Source organism: Protomyctophum bolini (genome assembly GCF_963924005.1).
Source record: "Protomyctophum bolini genome assembly, chromosome: 1".
NCBI lineage: Eukaryota > Metazoa > Chordata > Actinopteri > Myctophiformes > Myctophidae > Protomyctophum > Protomyctophum bolini.
In genome coordinates, this window is record NC_137862.1 from 46,766,437 (window position 1) to 46,783,428 (window position 16,992).

General features: G+C 41.1%; 2 protein-coding genes across 3 annotated transcripts; one reads left to right on the forward strand and one right to left on the reverse strand.

Annotated features, from left to right (window-relative positions):
* Nucleotides 1-4,725: 4,725 nt before the first annotated feature.
* On the forward strand, nt 4,726-9,046 carry mc1r (melanocortin 1 receptor). Of its 2 annotated transcripts, none has more exons than XM_080759531.1 (2): nt 4,726-5,436; nt 5,746-9,046. In XM_080759531.1, exon 2 carries the CDS (start codon nt 5,860-5,862, stop codon nt 6,808-6,810), a length of 951 nt encoding a protein of 316 aa, XP_080615657.1. In that variant the 5' UTR covers nt 4,726-5,436; nt 5,746-5,859; the 3' UTR covers nt 6,811-9,046. The 2 variants fall into 2 exon arrangements, with proteins under 2 accessions (XP_080615657.1, XP_080615656.1); XM_080759530.1 differs by having other exon boundaries at nt 4,726-5,428.
* A 4,247-nt stretch (nt 9,047-13,293) lies between these two features.
* gins2 (GINS complex subunit 2) lies at nt 13,294-16,510 on the reverse strand. Its single transcript, XM_080763336.1, has 5 exons — nt 16,383-16,510; nt 15,919-16,033; nt 15,572-15,671; nt 14,459-14,585; nt 13,294-13,766 (listed from the first exon to the last, which is right to left on the reverse strand). Exons 1-5 carry the CDS (start codon nt 16,470-16,472, stop codon nt 13,635-13,637), a joined length of 564 nt encoding a protein of 187 aa, XP_080619462.1. The 5' UTR covers nt 16,473-16,510; the 3' UTR covers nt 13,294-13,634.
* Between the last annotated feature and the right edge of the window lie 482 nt (nt 16,511-16,992).

The following is a 16,992-nucleotide window of genomic DNA, read 5'->3' on the forward strand; positions in this document are numbered from 1 at the left end:
TGTGGAAATTTATAATCACTTGGCATTATTGGCAGTAGCCTTGTTTAGTTTTTTGCAAAAGCATTTTTATGATTGAGATTAAGTTTTATGATTGAGGCAAAATTACTTATATTTAGAGTCCACATTGTAATTTCAATGCATAAGGGATGCAGTCAATGTTTGTATCCGCAAAGAACCTTATTCCAAAGTTAACAACCCGACTAACTTTAATATTTAATTATTTACTACCGGTAATTGAAAGTTCATCTGAAGACATAATTATATTATATACTGTCATAAACAACACAAGTAGAATTTCCCATTCAAGGGAAATTGTTAATCACAAACGTAATACTTGGCTTGTTGACAATTTTACACATGATCACAAAATTAACACCTGTTATAAAGGAAGGATTTGTTCTGATTGACGATGTCCGTTCTCCCTTGAAACACACGAGCAACAATTCAAAAACATTGTCTCGTTGATTGTTATCAGGCTATTATCCACAGCTGTGAACTGAAATAAGTTGGGATACATTTTCAGGCGGTTAATTAAGCCATCGTAATTGAAAGTTTCCCAGCAATTATTGATCTCTTTAATCGGTAAATATTGGTACACCATGTGGTTCGCAAATGCCTCCATTTTGTAGACAATGGTATGGTTTGTGAAATCTTGGCATAACTGAACCACTCGAAACAGCCATGGTTCACACCAGCAACAGTACAGTATGTATGTCTACAATGTAATACTCATGTCATTAATTCTTCCAAAGATATGTTCTCGTATGTGCAGAAATAAATGTTAAAGGATTAATTTTCCCTGTATCAGGCTAAAATCTTGGTTCTTTGGCAGTCAGTTGAATTTCAAATGTATTCGATCAACGTGGTTCTGTTCCAAATAGTTATTATTTTAACTCCCACTTTGGCTTTACGGCAATGGTTTTCTTATTTAAGTTTCAGTTGGATTAACATTCTATACATTTTATTTACTCCAGTTTGCTGGAAAAGGGTGAACTAGTCTATATGTGGCTTGATGGTATCCAGAGAACTCGCCAGTTTTCACTGATTTAGTGCATCTTGGTTTTACTTCACCTTCATTTAAATTGCATTGAATTGAGAGAGAGAGAGGATAGTTGTTTAGAGTTAACACTAGAGAAAGTAGGAATGCTAAAAGTTTTTAAACGCCAAAGTACTGAAACAATGTAATTAATTAGTAAACAATTCCTGAAATGGTATGCCTATTATCATTGGTATTCACATACCTGGGAAAAAAAGGAAATGGAAATTAAGAGTTTACATAGAACACATAGTACATGCATAAACTTTCCTTAATGATTATATCAGGTTTCAGTATTCATTTATGAATAAGGTTATTTTGCGGTCAGTTTGTATTGGGGAGTTCGCAATTCTAGCCAATCGCTTAACCCACAAAGTAGTAAAGCCCCGACATAAAACATTTCATTATGATTATTTACTCGCATTTATTGAGAAATCTCTGGGCAGTTTGACAGTATCGCTGCAGGGTTTTCATCTGGCACAATGTAGAAGATGTCCCATGATACTGATCTAAATTATCAATAGAGCTGACAAACCACAATATATCTAAAGCTGTTCCCGATCCCACAAACTACATGAAGTCAGGAGACATGGAGCAAAATATCTTCATGCATAACCCCACACTTCACCCTTCCGCCATTACTTAAGATGCCACATGATGGTGCACTGTTCTGGGTATAGTCCAACTGTTGTCGATGATCAAATGAGGTCCTTGTTCGAAGTTTACCTGGAGCTATGGTTCATATCAACATCAATATCACAGACTGAGCTCTGTTTGTGGATAAGAGGTTCTTTGAGCTTGTGCTTGCCCTGGCAGTGGCCTTCCACTGCTTGGAAGTTGCCCTCAGTTCTTGGGAAATGTAGGCCTATACATGTACACTAAAGGACAGGTCATTGTGCACTTAGTAATCCTGAGTCAAATTATTATGTAAAAAAAACCTCATTATGTTCTCGAAAATTGAACCACACCCACTCCCAGGGTAAACATTCTGAGAATAGATGGCATCCTCTTCATCCTGGATTTATCTTGAATTCATTGTCGAAGGCATGGCCCGTCTGCCCGTTAGTGTACATAATAGCTCAGATTTCTATAGCGCTTTTCTAAGTACCCAAAGCGCTTTACATAAAACAGTAGGAACAACTTTAATTCAAGAAACAAAATACAAACAAAAAGGCAAGAAAAATGTCAGTGCTAGGTTAAAAACATGAAAGGCTAAGCAAGGGACATCTTAACCAGACCTCAGCTGGGGAAGGCTATCTTGAAGTGCCCCCGGTTTTGAATGAGGTTTTGAAGGAGAGAAGGGAGGGGACAACTATGATCTCCGGCAGCGTTGGCCCAGTCGCTGCATGCCAAACTGCACACTCCATGCATGCCATTTCCGAACCTCTGCCCCAAATTTTCCAGAACGGCCTGTTATAGCGCCTACATAATGCAAATCGGTAGCCTACACACTATCTCTATAGTCATGTTATCAACATGGACCTGTCCGATTTTCAATATTCCATGGCTAAGATTGCCCTGGCTATTATAGTGCCACCAGGACATTTTGTCCAAACATCACAAACGTTCCTGACCTGGTGGAGACCTGTGCTCCAACAAGGAGCACCTTCTAGTTTGTTTCTGTTCAGATAAACATTTCACGTGTTTTACGAGTGCAGGTTATTTTGTGTTTTAAGGAGCTATTGTATATGTTTCTGTCCCTGGCTGGGTCCCTGGCTGGGTCCCTGGGTCCCTGGTTGTGTCCTTGGGTCCCTGGCTGGGTCCCTGGCTGTGTCCCTGGGTCCCTGGTTTTGTCCTTGGGTCCCTGGTTGTGTCCTTGGGTCCCTGGCTGGGTCCCTGGTTGTGTCTTTGGGTCCCTGGCTGTGTCCCTGGGTCCTTGGTTGTGTCCTTGGGTCCCTGTGTCTCTGGTTGTGTCTTTGGGTCCCTGGCTGTGTCCCTGGGTCCCTGGTTGTGTCTTTGGGTCCCTGGTTGTGTCTTTGGGTCCCTGGCTGTGTCCCTGGGTCCGTGGTTGTGTCCTTGGGTCCGTGGTTGTGTCCCTGGGTCCCTGGCTGTGTCATTGGGTCCCTGGCTGTGTCCTTGGGTCCCTGGCTGTGTCCCTGGGTCCCTGTAACTCTGTCATTTTTTAACCGTTTTGGATGCGGGCGGCTCGCCGGAACCGGACCGGCACCCTGGGTGCGTTCCTGTGCGCCTGGAAGTTCTGGGGACCGCCACATAGAGTTGCACCACTTACTTCACACAGGTGTGACTTTTATGCTTTGTTTTGTAAAAAAGCACTTAATTAATTTGGAGTGACATCGAGAGACACAGCGTGTTTATTTTATTTTTTATCTCTATAGGTGGTCTATACCTACCTTCTAGTTTGTTTCTGTTCAGATAAACATTTCACGTGTTTTACGAGTGCAGGTTATTTTGTGTTTTAAGGAGCTATTGTATATGTTTCTATCCCTGGCTGGGTCCCTGGCTGTGTCCCTGGGTCCCTGGTTGTGTCCTTGGGTCCCTGGCTGGGTCCCTGGCTGTGTCCCTGGGTCCCTGGTTTTGTCCTTGGGTCCCTGGGTCCCTGGTTGTGTCCTTGGGTCCCTGGCTGGGTCCCTGGGTCCCTGGTTGTGTCTTTGGGTCCCTGGCTGTGTATGCTTTTATGCTTTGTTCAGCTAAAAAGCACTTAATTAATTTGGAGTGACCAATCACTTTGTTCCTGACTTTAATTTGTGTATGACCGGGGGCACGGTGGCACAGTTGGTATAGTGCTGTCGCCTCACAGCTAGAAGGTCCTGGGTTCGATTCCCGCTCGGGGCGCTGTGGGTGCTGGCGGCGTGTTTCCTCCTCCGAAGGCGGGGTTGGCGAAAGGGCCTTTCTGTGTGGAGTTTGCATGTTCTCCCCGTGTCCCCTAGGGTAGGTACCCTCACAAAAACATGCAGTAATCCTGGTCTCTAAACTGCCTCCCCCTGGCCAGCCGGGGCGCCTGATGGAGGGGAAAGGAACTGGTTGGAATAACGTGTTCCTTCCACGCGCTACGTCCAACCAGGGAAACTCCCCCCTGTCAGGTGTAAAGGAGCAACTTGGACACTCAAGCATGAAGGAAGCATGAGTTAAGTCCGTTGCTCTCCCCAGGTTGGTGGAGGGTGTGTAGAGCCCAGGATCACATTAGATGATTGACACAGGAGTGAAAAATGGGTTACATAATCGTGGGATCAAAAAAAGATATAAAAAAATATATAAATTGTGTATGACCTTCAGTCCTTTGAAATCAAGATTAACATGGTAGCTGGACTGCTATCAAGACACAGCGTGTTTATTTTATTTTTTATCTCTATAGGTGGTCTATAGGTGATTGATTTGTCAACATATTTTCAACAGAGAAAAAGTCTAGACATGTATTTTTAGGAAGAAAACTAAACATGTTGAGAAAAAGTCAATAAACCATATATTTCAAGTTTTCATAATCTGCCCGCGCGCGCGCACGCACACACACACACACACACACACACACACACACACACACACACACACACACACACACACACACACACACACACACACACACACATTTTGTCAATAGGCATAACTGAAATCTTGAAATGTGTGTTTAATCATTAGGTTAAGTGCATGGCAGCATGGGGCCGGGGGTGTGTGTGTGTGTGTGTGTGTGTGTGTGTGTGCGTGTGTGTGTGTGTGTGTGTGTGTGTGTGTGTGTGTGCCGCATACGTGGGCAACTGCATCCGCGCAGGTAAAGAACTTATAAAACTAAAAAGATGATTCTGACGCAATAGGCATTTTGTAATTCTGATTTAGGATTTCAGAACGTTGGCCATTTAGCTACGGACTACAAAACATTACAAATAAATGAGCATATCTGTCCCATGCGGCATGGTGCATGAGAGATAGATCTGCGTCAAGTGCAGCCTATATTTGTCTTTGAAAAAGCGATGATGATGATTATTAGTAGGCTATTATAATTATATTTTTATTGTATTTTATGTAGGATTTGATATGGCTATTCATTTCTCAATGTTTCCACGTTGGTATAGTATAGCCTACGGCTACGATGCAGTTGAGTCTGCGAATCATGCGGTTGGAGTTTGCATGAGAGGAGGAGTCCATTTGGATCATAAGCGACACTGTCTTTGTTGGAAAGTGGAAATGCTGTTTTATTAAGTTTCCACTTTCCAGTGGATTAATAACCACTGAACAGCAGACAGCCTCCCATTATTCTTTTTGCAGATTTACGGATGGATGGAATAAACTATGGTATTTGCCTTTCAAGATTCGAAAACATATCAGACCATTTATTCTCCAAGGAATTATCTGATGAGGACGAAAATCGAGATGATCCGTTTACCCAGATCGGGAGCTTGATCCCTCTGTCCAGATAGACACTGAAGGACACTCGGCCAGGTAAACAGGTGGGCTAAACTTTACAGACTAGACTATACGTTATCATTTAGGATGCCTTGATAATAGACTTAGAAATATTTAAATAAAGTTATTTTAATATTAGCCTAATTATATTTAGGGTTGCACTTGCATGGCTATGTTTTTGGATTAACAATGACAATGAACTGAGCAGTCAAAGCTCATTATCGAAGGCCTATATATAGCTGCACATGTGAAGGTTAAACAAGTTAATTTTAGCGCCGAATCCAAAGGTTTCACTCAGTCTATACAGAAACCCTGATGGAAAACATGTTTTCTTTCCTCTCATTCAACTATAGTGTACCGCGCTGTGCAAGGGGGGTCCAGTCAGGCCATTGTTTCATATGCTCAAGGAAACAGGGGGAGTCATGGGTAACAGAACCAAGCACAACAACTTCATGTAGGCCTACCACATGGAGCTAAGTCCAATTCCCATGCTCTCCATGTACATGGTGGAGAATGGGACGAACAGCAGCGGCGGTGCCGGCGGGGAGCAGAACATCACAGACTGCATGCAGATCCGCATCCCACAGGAGCTGTTCCTGACCCTGGGCCTCATCAGCCTGGTGGGGAACATCATGGTGGTGCTGGCCATCATCAAGAACCGCAACCTGCACTCGCCCATGTACTACTTCATCTGCTGCCTGGCCGTCTCTGACATGCTGGTGAGCGTCAGCAACGTGGTGGAAACCATATGCATGCTCCTGAACGACCACGGCCTGTTGTACGAACACCCGGGCATGCTCCAGGGCCTGGACAACGTCATCGACGTCATGATCTGCAGCTCCGTGGTGTCCTCGCTCTCCTTCCTGGGCACCATAGCCGCGGACCGCTACATCACCATCTTCTACGCCCTGCGCTACCACAGCATCATGACCACGCAGCGCGCCGTGGCCATCATCGTGCTGGTGTGGTCGGCCAGCATCACCTCCAGCACCCTGTTCGTCGTCTACCACACGGAGAACGCCGTCATCGTGTGCCTCGTCACGTTCTTCTGCATCACGCTGGTGTTCACCGCCGTCCTCTACATGCACATGTTCATCCTGGCACACCTGCACTCTCGGCGCATCGTGGCCTTTCACAAGAGCCGCCGGCAAGCCACGAGCATGAAGGGTGCCATCACGCTCACCATCCTGCTCGGCGTGTTTGTCATATGCTGGGGTCCCTTCTTCCTGCACCTTATCCTTATAATCAGTTGCCCGACGAATCCGTTCTGCCTGTGTTTCTTTAGCAACTTCGAACTTTTCCTTATTCTCATTATCTGTAATTCACTGATTGACCCCATAATTTATGCCTATCGGAGTCGGGAGCTGCGTAAGACCTTGAAGGAGTTGGTGCTCTGCTCTTGGTGCTTTTCTTGGTGAACATGACACATCGTGCACATTCAGGAAGAACACAGCAAGTAGCCCAATCGGACTGTTTTAAAGAATGTAAGCAATCTCCTCTTCCTGAATGTATAAGCAACATTGTGTCACATACTGGAGTGTTAAAATGTGATACGTGACAGCGTACAGTATGGTGCGTGACGGCGCACAGTATGGTGCGTGACGGCGCACAGTATGGTGCGTGACGGCGCACAGTATGGTGCGTGACGGCGCACAGTATGGTGCGTGACGGCGATGGTTAATCCGTGACATTCATTCAATGGATGAATCAAGAAACCTGATGGTTTGACAAGAGGCAGCCTTTAATGCATCATTTTTATTTTATTTTATTTTTGAGAGAGAGACCTGTTTCTGAATTTTGTCTTAGTTTTTCAAAGAAAACTGCAATATTTGGGGAGAACTGGGCACATTTCATTTTACTTTTTACAATCCATGTCTAATCTCTAATGAACAATTGGTGCATTGGACATTCAATGGACATGCAGCATTTACTGCAGATGCATTTGGGCCAAATTCCTAAAACAAAAGATGCTATACATCAAGAAAGAATACTGAATACATTATACATAATAGATAGATGGACAGATGCTATCAGCATAACATATTTTGAAGAATAATTTCGGGAAATAATGTATGATTGGTGTGATATATAATACTTAACTAACTAAACTTGTACGTAATACAGCTGCCTTCCCTGTTGTGTTAGAACAAACGGAGTCATCCAAAACGTGTCCATATATAACATCACCAACTGCATGCAACACTTAATTACCTGAAGACTGGCATGAGGTTAGTTATCCAAATGTATATGAGTGAGCTGAGGTATTTATACCAAACAGAATTGCACCCATTGTTTTTAGGGCTTAAACAACATATGCACATTTTTTACCTAAACTTTAGGCAAATTGCTGTAAAAACGTCCTTTAGGACAATACAAGATTCAGAATCAAGATTGAAAGACTTTGTCACATGCTCATACCTGTGGTTGCAGTGAAATTGCTTAATATTTTCTTTCTCTGTGGATGTTTGATTTGATTTGGATTTGATTTTATTTTGCACAGTATAAAAACAATACAAAAATGGGAAATACGTAGAAAATAAAAAAGGAAAGTGAGAGATGAGATGAGATATACTTAATTAATCCCCGAAGGGAAATTGAGTAGTGCTAGGTGGCAAGAAGCACAAGGGCCTTATACAGGCCTTAACCTGTGCACAATAAACAAACATTTAAAAACATGTTTTTAGTACAATATACATAATAATAATAACATGATTGCATAGTATACAGAAGAAGTCTAGAATAAAACACCAGACGTGATTATCTACAACATGATTATCGAAAATGGATTTTCAATATGCTTATATTATTATGTAATAATAATAATAATAATAATAAATACAAACAGAAAAGATAATAATTAGAATAAGAATAGAAATAAATAGAAATTCTGATTAATCAGAACATACTTCAATTTGTTCTTAAATAAATTAAGAGAAGACAGTTGCTGACCAGTGGAGTATTTGTGTATTGGCCCAGACAATATTATAAATTAATTGCATTTTTATAGCACGTTTTCAAGTGCTCAAAGCGCTTAGAGTTTATACAACACAGAGTGACCTAGAAACCTTTTCTCATCTACTAAAACTAAAGAATTTAGCAGAGGAAACTTGTGATATCTCATTGTCATTAATGATAATGTTACAAATGTCTTTAAACAGTCTTTACAGTATTTTTTGTATTTTCCACTAAATACAATGAAATTAGATTTTGTTATATTTAAGGATAACTTATTTGCTTGGAACCATGTGGATATTTGTTCCAACCCTTCATTGGCCTCAGCTATGAGGGAATGAAGGTCGGCGTGTGTTATAAATTATAGGCATTAATCATGTCATCAGCGAAAAGTATGTTAAACAGCCTGGAGCAAACAGAAGGTAAATCATTAATATAAGAAATAATAAAGGACCCCAAAATCGACCCCTGAGGGACTCCAGACAATACAGTTGCCCTGCCTGATACGATGCCATTTACTGAGACATATTGTTCGCGATCAAATACAGCCAAATGAAGCCATTTAAGAATGTGTGCTTGAAACTCATAGTATTTCAGTTTCTTTAAAAGTAGGCCTATATCGAAATTGATTGTATCAAAAGCCTTCTCATTCTTCTCTCTGGCTGTATATTTATATGATCAACAAGTTGCAGTAAAACCATGTACACAATATAAAACAAGCCCAAAATGACAGTCATATTTTACCAGCTGCGTGCACGCACGCACACACACACACACACACACACACACACACACACACACACACACACACACACACACACACACACACACACACACACACACACACACACACACACACACACATATTGCATATAATAAAAGTGCCCAATCATAAACGTGCCCACTGCCCAGTTGTCCTCAGTAATGTGTCCTGTTCTCTCCAACGTCCACTTGGTAAAAGTTCCCATCACCAGTGCCTTGATTTCAGCCTTGGATAATAATAATATACAAGATGTGGATTTTTTCTTTTTTTAATCTTTACATGCTTTATAATATAAAGACATGGAGGATATATTGTCCTTAGTTTTTAGTTTAATTTTTTCACATGGTGTTTTTGTTTTGTTTTGTTTGTTTTTGTATTATTATTCCTGTATTGTGTAGAATGTGAATTTTGTAAAATTAGAATGAATGAGAATAATATATAACTGGGGTAAAAATGAAAGTTTTTTTTAGCAGTCTAGGCTTAGATAGACGTTGAAACAGCATCGTTTCAACAGATATACAGTATATAGACGTTTAAAAAACGGCTAAAATGCAGACGGTCTACAAAATAACAGCTAATCAACGTCTTAAGTTGATAAGCCTAGACTGCTGCCTAAAACCTATTACTTTTAGACAGTAATAGACCGACTGTTGCTCAGTGGGAGAGTTTATCCAAAATTTGAAGCTGTACTTTGTCTGATACTGGAAAACTGGGATGTGCTCCATTAGTTTCACATGGTTCTAAACCACTCAGCATGCAGTACCCACACTCAGGCCAAAACATAAATACAGATTAATCTGTCAGTGAAATAAGATTAGCTTCAATTTGCTGACAGACGACTTTTGTATACTGTAGGATTGTGCACAAAAATAACTTGTCTTCTGATGTTACTGCTGATACACTGTCTGCTATGCACTGTCTGTCACGCTAGGGCTACACTGTCTGCTATGCACTGTCTGTCCACTAGGCTACTGAATGCTAGGATGTCTGCTATACACTGTCTGTCCACTAGGCTACTGAACGCTAGGATGTCTGCTATACATTTTCTGTCCACTAGGCCAGGGATACTCAAATAGATTTACCTGTGGGCCACATTACAAAAATGGCAAGGGGCCAGGGGCCAGTAGATAAAATTACGACATTAATGATACTTGATAACTTCTCTCTTTCAATTGCTTTATTTTCGCAAAATGTATCAAAGTACAATGTGCATGCACACAATATGTAAATAAATAAATGTGTTACATTTTCTTGCATAAACACAAAGAGCTGTTTCCATAACTGCACAAATTATTGCACATAACATGAGTAGCTGTTATAATAACATAATAACATAACATGAGTAGCTCTTTGCCTGCCTGCCTGCCTGTCTGTCTGTCTGTCCATGAGTAGTTATTTGTCTGCCTGTCTATGAGTAGCTGTCTGCCTGCCTGTCTATGAGTAGCTGTCTGTCTGCCTGCCTGTCCAATTGTCCATGAGTAGCTGTCAGTCTGCCTGTCTGCCTGCCTAATTGTCCATGAGTAGCTGTCTGTCTGCCTGTCTATGAGTAGCTGTCTGCCTGCCTGCCTAATTGTCCATGAGTAGCTGTCTGTCTGCCTGTCTATGAGTAGCTGTCTGCCTTCCTGTCTGTCTGTCTATGAGTAGCTGTCTGCCTTCCTGCCTGTCCAATTGTCCATGAGTAGCTGTCTGTCTGTCTATGAGTAGCTGTCTGCCTTCCTGCCTGTCCAATTGTCCATGAGTAGCTGTCTGCCTGCCTGCCCAATTCTCCATGAGTAGCTGTCTGTCTGTCTGCCTGTCTATGAGTAGCTGTCTGACTGCCTGCCTGTCCAATTCTCCATGAGTAGCTGTCTGTCTGTCTGCCTGTCTATGAGTAGCTGTCTGCCTGCCTGCCAGCCAGCAAGTTGGTTAACAGAAAATAAATTGTTATGGCTGAGTAAAATAAAATACAATAAACACAATTTGCCTGAAAATAGATTACCCAGCTATGACCTTTTTCAAAGAGCAATTTCCGCAATTACCATTTCCGCAATTTCCGCAATTTCCATTTCCACCATTTCCGCAATTACCATTTCCGTAATTTCCGCAATTTCCATTTCCGCATTTCCATTTCCACCATTTCCGCAATTACAATTTCCGCAATTTCCATTTCCGCAATTTCCATTTCCAACTATTAATGGCAGCTGGGTTTCATCATTCAAATAAAATAGAATTCTGTCCGTTTAGCTATAAAATTATGTCAGGGAATAGGGATACACAGTATATGTCTTTCATTTGCATTGCATCTCCCCCCCCCCCCCCCCCCAAGCTTTTATTTTCGTTCGAGTAATAGTACAACTCTAATAGTATTACTTATAATAATGTAATTAATATAATAATAATAATTGATAACTTCATTCAGATTTATTTATTTTTATTTCATTTTCCAGATTTTTTTTTTCTTCTTTTTATTTTATTTTCATTGGTGGTCCAGTCATAATGGTCCCGCGGGCCTGATGTGGCCCGCGGGCCTGAGGTTGAGTATCACTGCACTAGGCTACTGAACGCTAGGATGTCTGCTATGCACTCTGTCCACTAGGTTACTGAATGCTAGAATGCCTTCTATACACTGTCTGTCCATTAGGCTACTGAATGCTAGGATGTCTGCTATGCACTGTCTGTCATCAGGATTCTAACCTGTACTAGCCTACAAGTAAAATTTACAGTAACATTGGTATTTAAAAACAATACAGGTTAGTGATATGTAAATACGGGGAGGAAAATGTTCAACAAACCTTTTGTCACTTTTTGGGCTGTCATGATAGGGTTGTTAGTCGATTGCTTGTTTCTTCAAATATTTTTGCACTTATTATGAATTTTTGTTACTCATACTGTACAGTACTGTGCAGTAAAGATGTGTCTCTGTGTCTACATAGAGTTTCAGTCTTCCGGTGTTTAAAAAATAAAATAAATTGAACCGCTATTTCTGTGCTATGTTAATCAGCCTTATTCATATCCTGGCCCGCTCACAAAAATCTGTTAGATGCCACTGACTGAAGGCACATTTTCAGTTTTGTAAAGGGGGGATTGTTAGGTTTCTAACAACTATTAATTGGAGACACATGATTAAACCGATGTCTGTGGTTCTTGCATGTTTTGAAATTATACGTATAAGTAAGTTAGAAGAACTAAATTAATTATTTTCATTTAGTAGACGATCTTATCCAGAGCGAATTACAAAGTCCAAGATTAGAATAAATGGCATGCGCATCTGTCTAAACAGCATGCTATCTAAATATCATGGCATTTGTGGACAAGCAATCTGTTCTATCTATCTATATGTTTTAATGAGTGGCCCCCAAACCCACACCAAAACCGAAACTACTTAATATTCACCAAAACCAGATCAGAACTCCCACCACGGGACTCCCACCACACTATTAATGTCAAGTATTTCCTACAGCCTTAAGTCCAAAAATCTGAACTAACCCTTTAAAATCATATAATGAATAGTCAGCTTCATGACGAAGATAGCTCTCAACAGACACAAGGGTCATTCATATCCTAACAAACTAGCTTTTTAAAATAAAATCTGCTCAAAGGTATGTTAGAATCCTTTCATAATCTGTTAATCATGCCTTTAAGCACAGGGGATTTTCTACCCGGAACCAATACATAATTCTCATCCTATGGGAGAAATACAGAACATCCTGCTAATAATGAACTTATTCAATAAGTTGAATAAGTTCATTATTATTTTATCCACCAAAATTATACAGTATGAACGGGGTTGCGACTGCACCCTGAAATGGTCTGTATTACAGCCAATGAGAACACAGGACAGCTGTGCTCACTGCTCACAGACAGAAAGTCTGTCTGTCTGTCGACTATTGATAGATAATATATAACCATTATTCCTTGGGTAAATCCAGGTGTCATACATATTGGTAGCCATATTAGCCTAATATTGCTGTTAAATAATCTATAAAACCAACACATCTCACTTGAATAATGTTGATCAAAACCGTGTCGGAATCAACGCTGCTGCACAAACTTTTGGACCTCGTGCGCTGTGCATGTACGGAGAGTGAGAGTTAAAATCAAGATATAAGCCATAAGCTAAATAGAAACTATACTTTGACCATACCGGTCCAGGTTTCTGAACTCTCCACGGTGCTCCGACGACACACAGTAGACAGAAATGTGTCGGTCAATTTTAATATATATGTAATGATACACACTGCACAAGTGCTAGATAATGATATTGTGTTAACATATACTACTAACTGTACAAATTACGTTTTATTCATAAAAATGAAAAGTCCTGGAGAGAGAGAGAGAGAGAGAGAATTTCACAAAAGATAGTTAAGCGTTCCAGCCCGAAGACGGCAGTCTTTTCTATTATCCTGGTGTCTCATCATTAGGCGCTGCCTGGGGCCTGGGCCTTGATCCAGACAATTCCAACACGTGGTCTGGAGTTACCCCATCCTTTCCGAAACTGGTTTGGTTCCACTATTATGCAGCCTGGGCAATAGTCCTTGGCATTGCTGGTCAAAAATCTAGAGAAGATTTCCCCTTACTGGCACCAGGCATTAGATTGGAACGTAGCTTGTACATGCAGTTGAGGGAGGCGAGAAGAAAGCTGCGCGTCGTGTTAATCTCCATCAGCGTCAGGTTGTCCAGCTAGAAAGGGAAACACATTAGGTGTGAAACATGCTCATACAACGGCGGTGCGAACACATTTATTTCAGCATTTTAATATTAAAACTCACGTGGAATGATCTGATGTTTAAAGTTCTGATTTGGGACATCCATATGTGGTCCTAACTCTACTACTGCTACATCACTCTGTTCATGGTACTTGGTTTGGTTCACACTCACTCATGTTAGTTGCAGTTATACAAAATATAAATATGCGAGCATTTACACAGTGTCCACTAGATAAGAAAACATAGCCTACTTATTACTACGCAATAATAAATGAATCCATTCAGAGTGAACGCATGAATTACATTCAGGAGGAGTGGCTATAATGCCAACTGTCCATCAAATGTAAAACAAGCTTTTTGCAACGGTTGTTTTATAAAACACTGAAGAATGACAGCCATGAAAGCAAGGGCATGTCATGCTACACACATTGTCGCCAGTGGCTCAGGGGGTAGAGTGGACGCCTGGGAACAGGAAGGTTCCCCTTTGGATCCCCAACCCCTAATTACTCCCGATGTGCAGGTTGGTGTCTTGCATGGTGTCCTCCGCCATCGGTGTATGAATGTGTGTGTGAATGGAATCATGGAATGCACAATCTATGTAAAGCGCTGTTTACGCTGAACTATCGCCCCCTGGCGCTGGCCAGGGTTGAGTTAATAGATGGTTACCTTGGCATGAGCCTCCTGCTGGTTGATGAAGCTGTCCGCGGAGAGGCGGAGTTTAGCGATACGCGTGTCCCAGATGTCCTTGACCAGCGTGCGGATCTCATCTGCTTTAGGGATGTTGTCGGACGCACTGCATAAACACACATAAGCCACATCATGGACGTTACAGCATAGTAATGGCTCAGGTGGGAGCCATTACATTCGTAAATTAATTCCCTAGTAGATTTTTCTAGTATCGGTCAAAAGGTGCAAACATAGCAGCGACACATTGTGAGCTTGTAGATCCGTTAGTGGTTGGTTCTGATTGTGTGAATAAAGGGTTCCCACACATTTTTAACAATGAATTTCCAAAACTTTCCAGAATATTTAACCCAATTTCCAGGCCTATAACATTTAACAATCATTCAATCAGTCATAGGATCACGTAGCAGCATGTTGTTGGACCGGTTTCCACCCGACAGTGACGGTATCATCATGACTTGCTTTGTATCATTGTCTGTAATGTTATGTTTTGTCCAGTTGTTTGCGGGTTGAATGTTTATATGGTTTATATTAATGGACCACAATGGTAACAACAAGCCTTTGGCTTACTTATGTCTCATTCCATTTGCTGTCTGTAAAGCGACTACATGATAACTAAACTTAAAGTCGCGATGGGATGGGCCATGTTGTCAGACGCGCTCCGCCGCAAACAAAATGAATTAGCTGGATCCAAACGATGCATTTTAATGGTTTTATTAAAGCAATGTAAATCATAAATAACAGTGCTCAAACATAAAGCAAAAATGACCACAGCTTCAACTTAAATAAAATAAAGCTAATTAAAGCGGTGTAAAGCGGTCAACTAAAGTACGGAGTCCCACACACCCCCTCTCTCACTGTGTGCTCAGCAGGTGAACAGGTGCCCGTCAATCAATCATCTAGACACCAGTGACAGCCCATTCATTTCATTGACCATGACCAACATATAAATAATAACCAACATAACCATTTCATGGCTCCTACACTGTCTTTTTAACTCACTGTACTGCTGTACTGTAAAAAATTGTCAATTCAATATTCATCCAACCATGATAGATTGTAAAAATAAAAAGTTAAATAGTGTGGTGTAATTACTGGTTCAGGAGCAGTTTGGTCAGCTCCATGTAATACGGACTGGGAACGGGAGTAAAGGTATCCTCCCTCCGCTCCAGCTCACGAATCTCCTCCAATTTCTCTGCACACACACAACACACCGGAAGAGAGCATTAGCACCGACAGACTTAAAGCAATAAAAATGTCAAATTAATGACCTTTATTTTTTGTATTCAGACAGCCAAACAAAATATAAAAAATTATGTTTCGAAATTAAACTGGTTGAGAATCCCTGCTAGAGCCGTAAGTGTTCTCTTATGAGGGAGTCCGTGTCAATTTGGGGGTCCTCGACATGAAAAGTTTGGAACCACCTAATAACTAGACCTTACCTACATCCATCCACTCAGGAGGCACAATTCTGCATTTCTGTCTCTGCTTTAAATTGAGAGCCAGCCACAGAGGAACTCCAACAGACAGCCCAGGGTTGAAGGGACCCAGGTCTCCCTAGTGAGAGAAAGACACGATAAACAAATACCGGTATTAAGTGTCTTTCTACGTCGCATATAGTTCAGTTCAGGATTTGTCGTGTGAAATTGTGAATAAGTAAAGTGGCTATAGTCATCACCAACCACGGTAACGTAACAATGTTTACACTCTCATGTCTGATGCTTTGCTGTTTGTTTATTAAATGAAACACTCACCCCGATCAAATAGATTTTGTCAAGACTGAAATTGTCGTGTGAAATTGTGAATAAGTAAAGTGGCTATAGTCATCACCACGGTAACGTAACAATGTTTACACTCTCGATCATGTCTGATGCTTTGCTGTTTGTTTATTAAATGAAACACTCACCCCGATCAAATAGATTTTGTCGAGACTGAAATTTGGTATTATCTTCACCATCTCCTTCTCGGCCAGGAATTCTACCTCAGAAGGATCCATGTTGTTGTTTCACTGACTGAACTGTTTGTTTTGATCAACTTGATGCAAATGTTCCGCGCCGAAACAGCCGAACCGGAAACACGCAACTATTTGCTTTTGCGTCACTCGACGCCTGCGCACGAGAGACACAAAAGTATATTATTATTCAGTTTTGAGAACAAAGAATAAAACAACCCCTTTCAGTCAGAAACCTTTTTTTCTTTGAGTTTTGGAGGAAATAGTGCGCCAGCACACAAATACCACAATAATAACTCTATAATAATAACTTATTATCAGTTATTATGATACTTTTAATTATGAGCGGCCCGGGACGAATATTCTATCTAATCTACCGGTATTCTATTCATGAAACAATTCCACTCATTCGCCACTTGGTGTCAGTATTTAACACCACTAATGAATTAGCAATTGCTGCAATTTGGACCTTTACAGGGCTAATAACAGCAACTAATTATGCAATAGTCAGAATTGGACCAACCAAATTAATCAGAATAATTAGTAATAATACAAATAGAAGCTA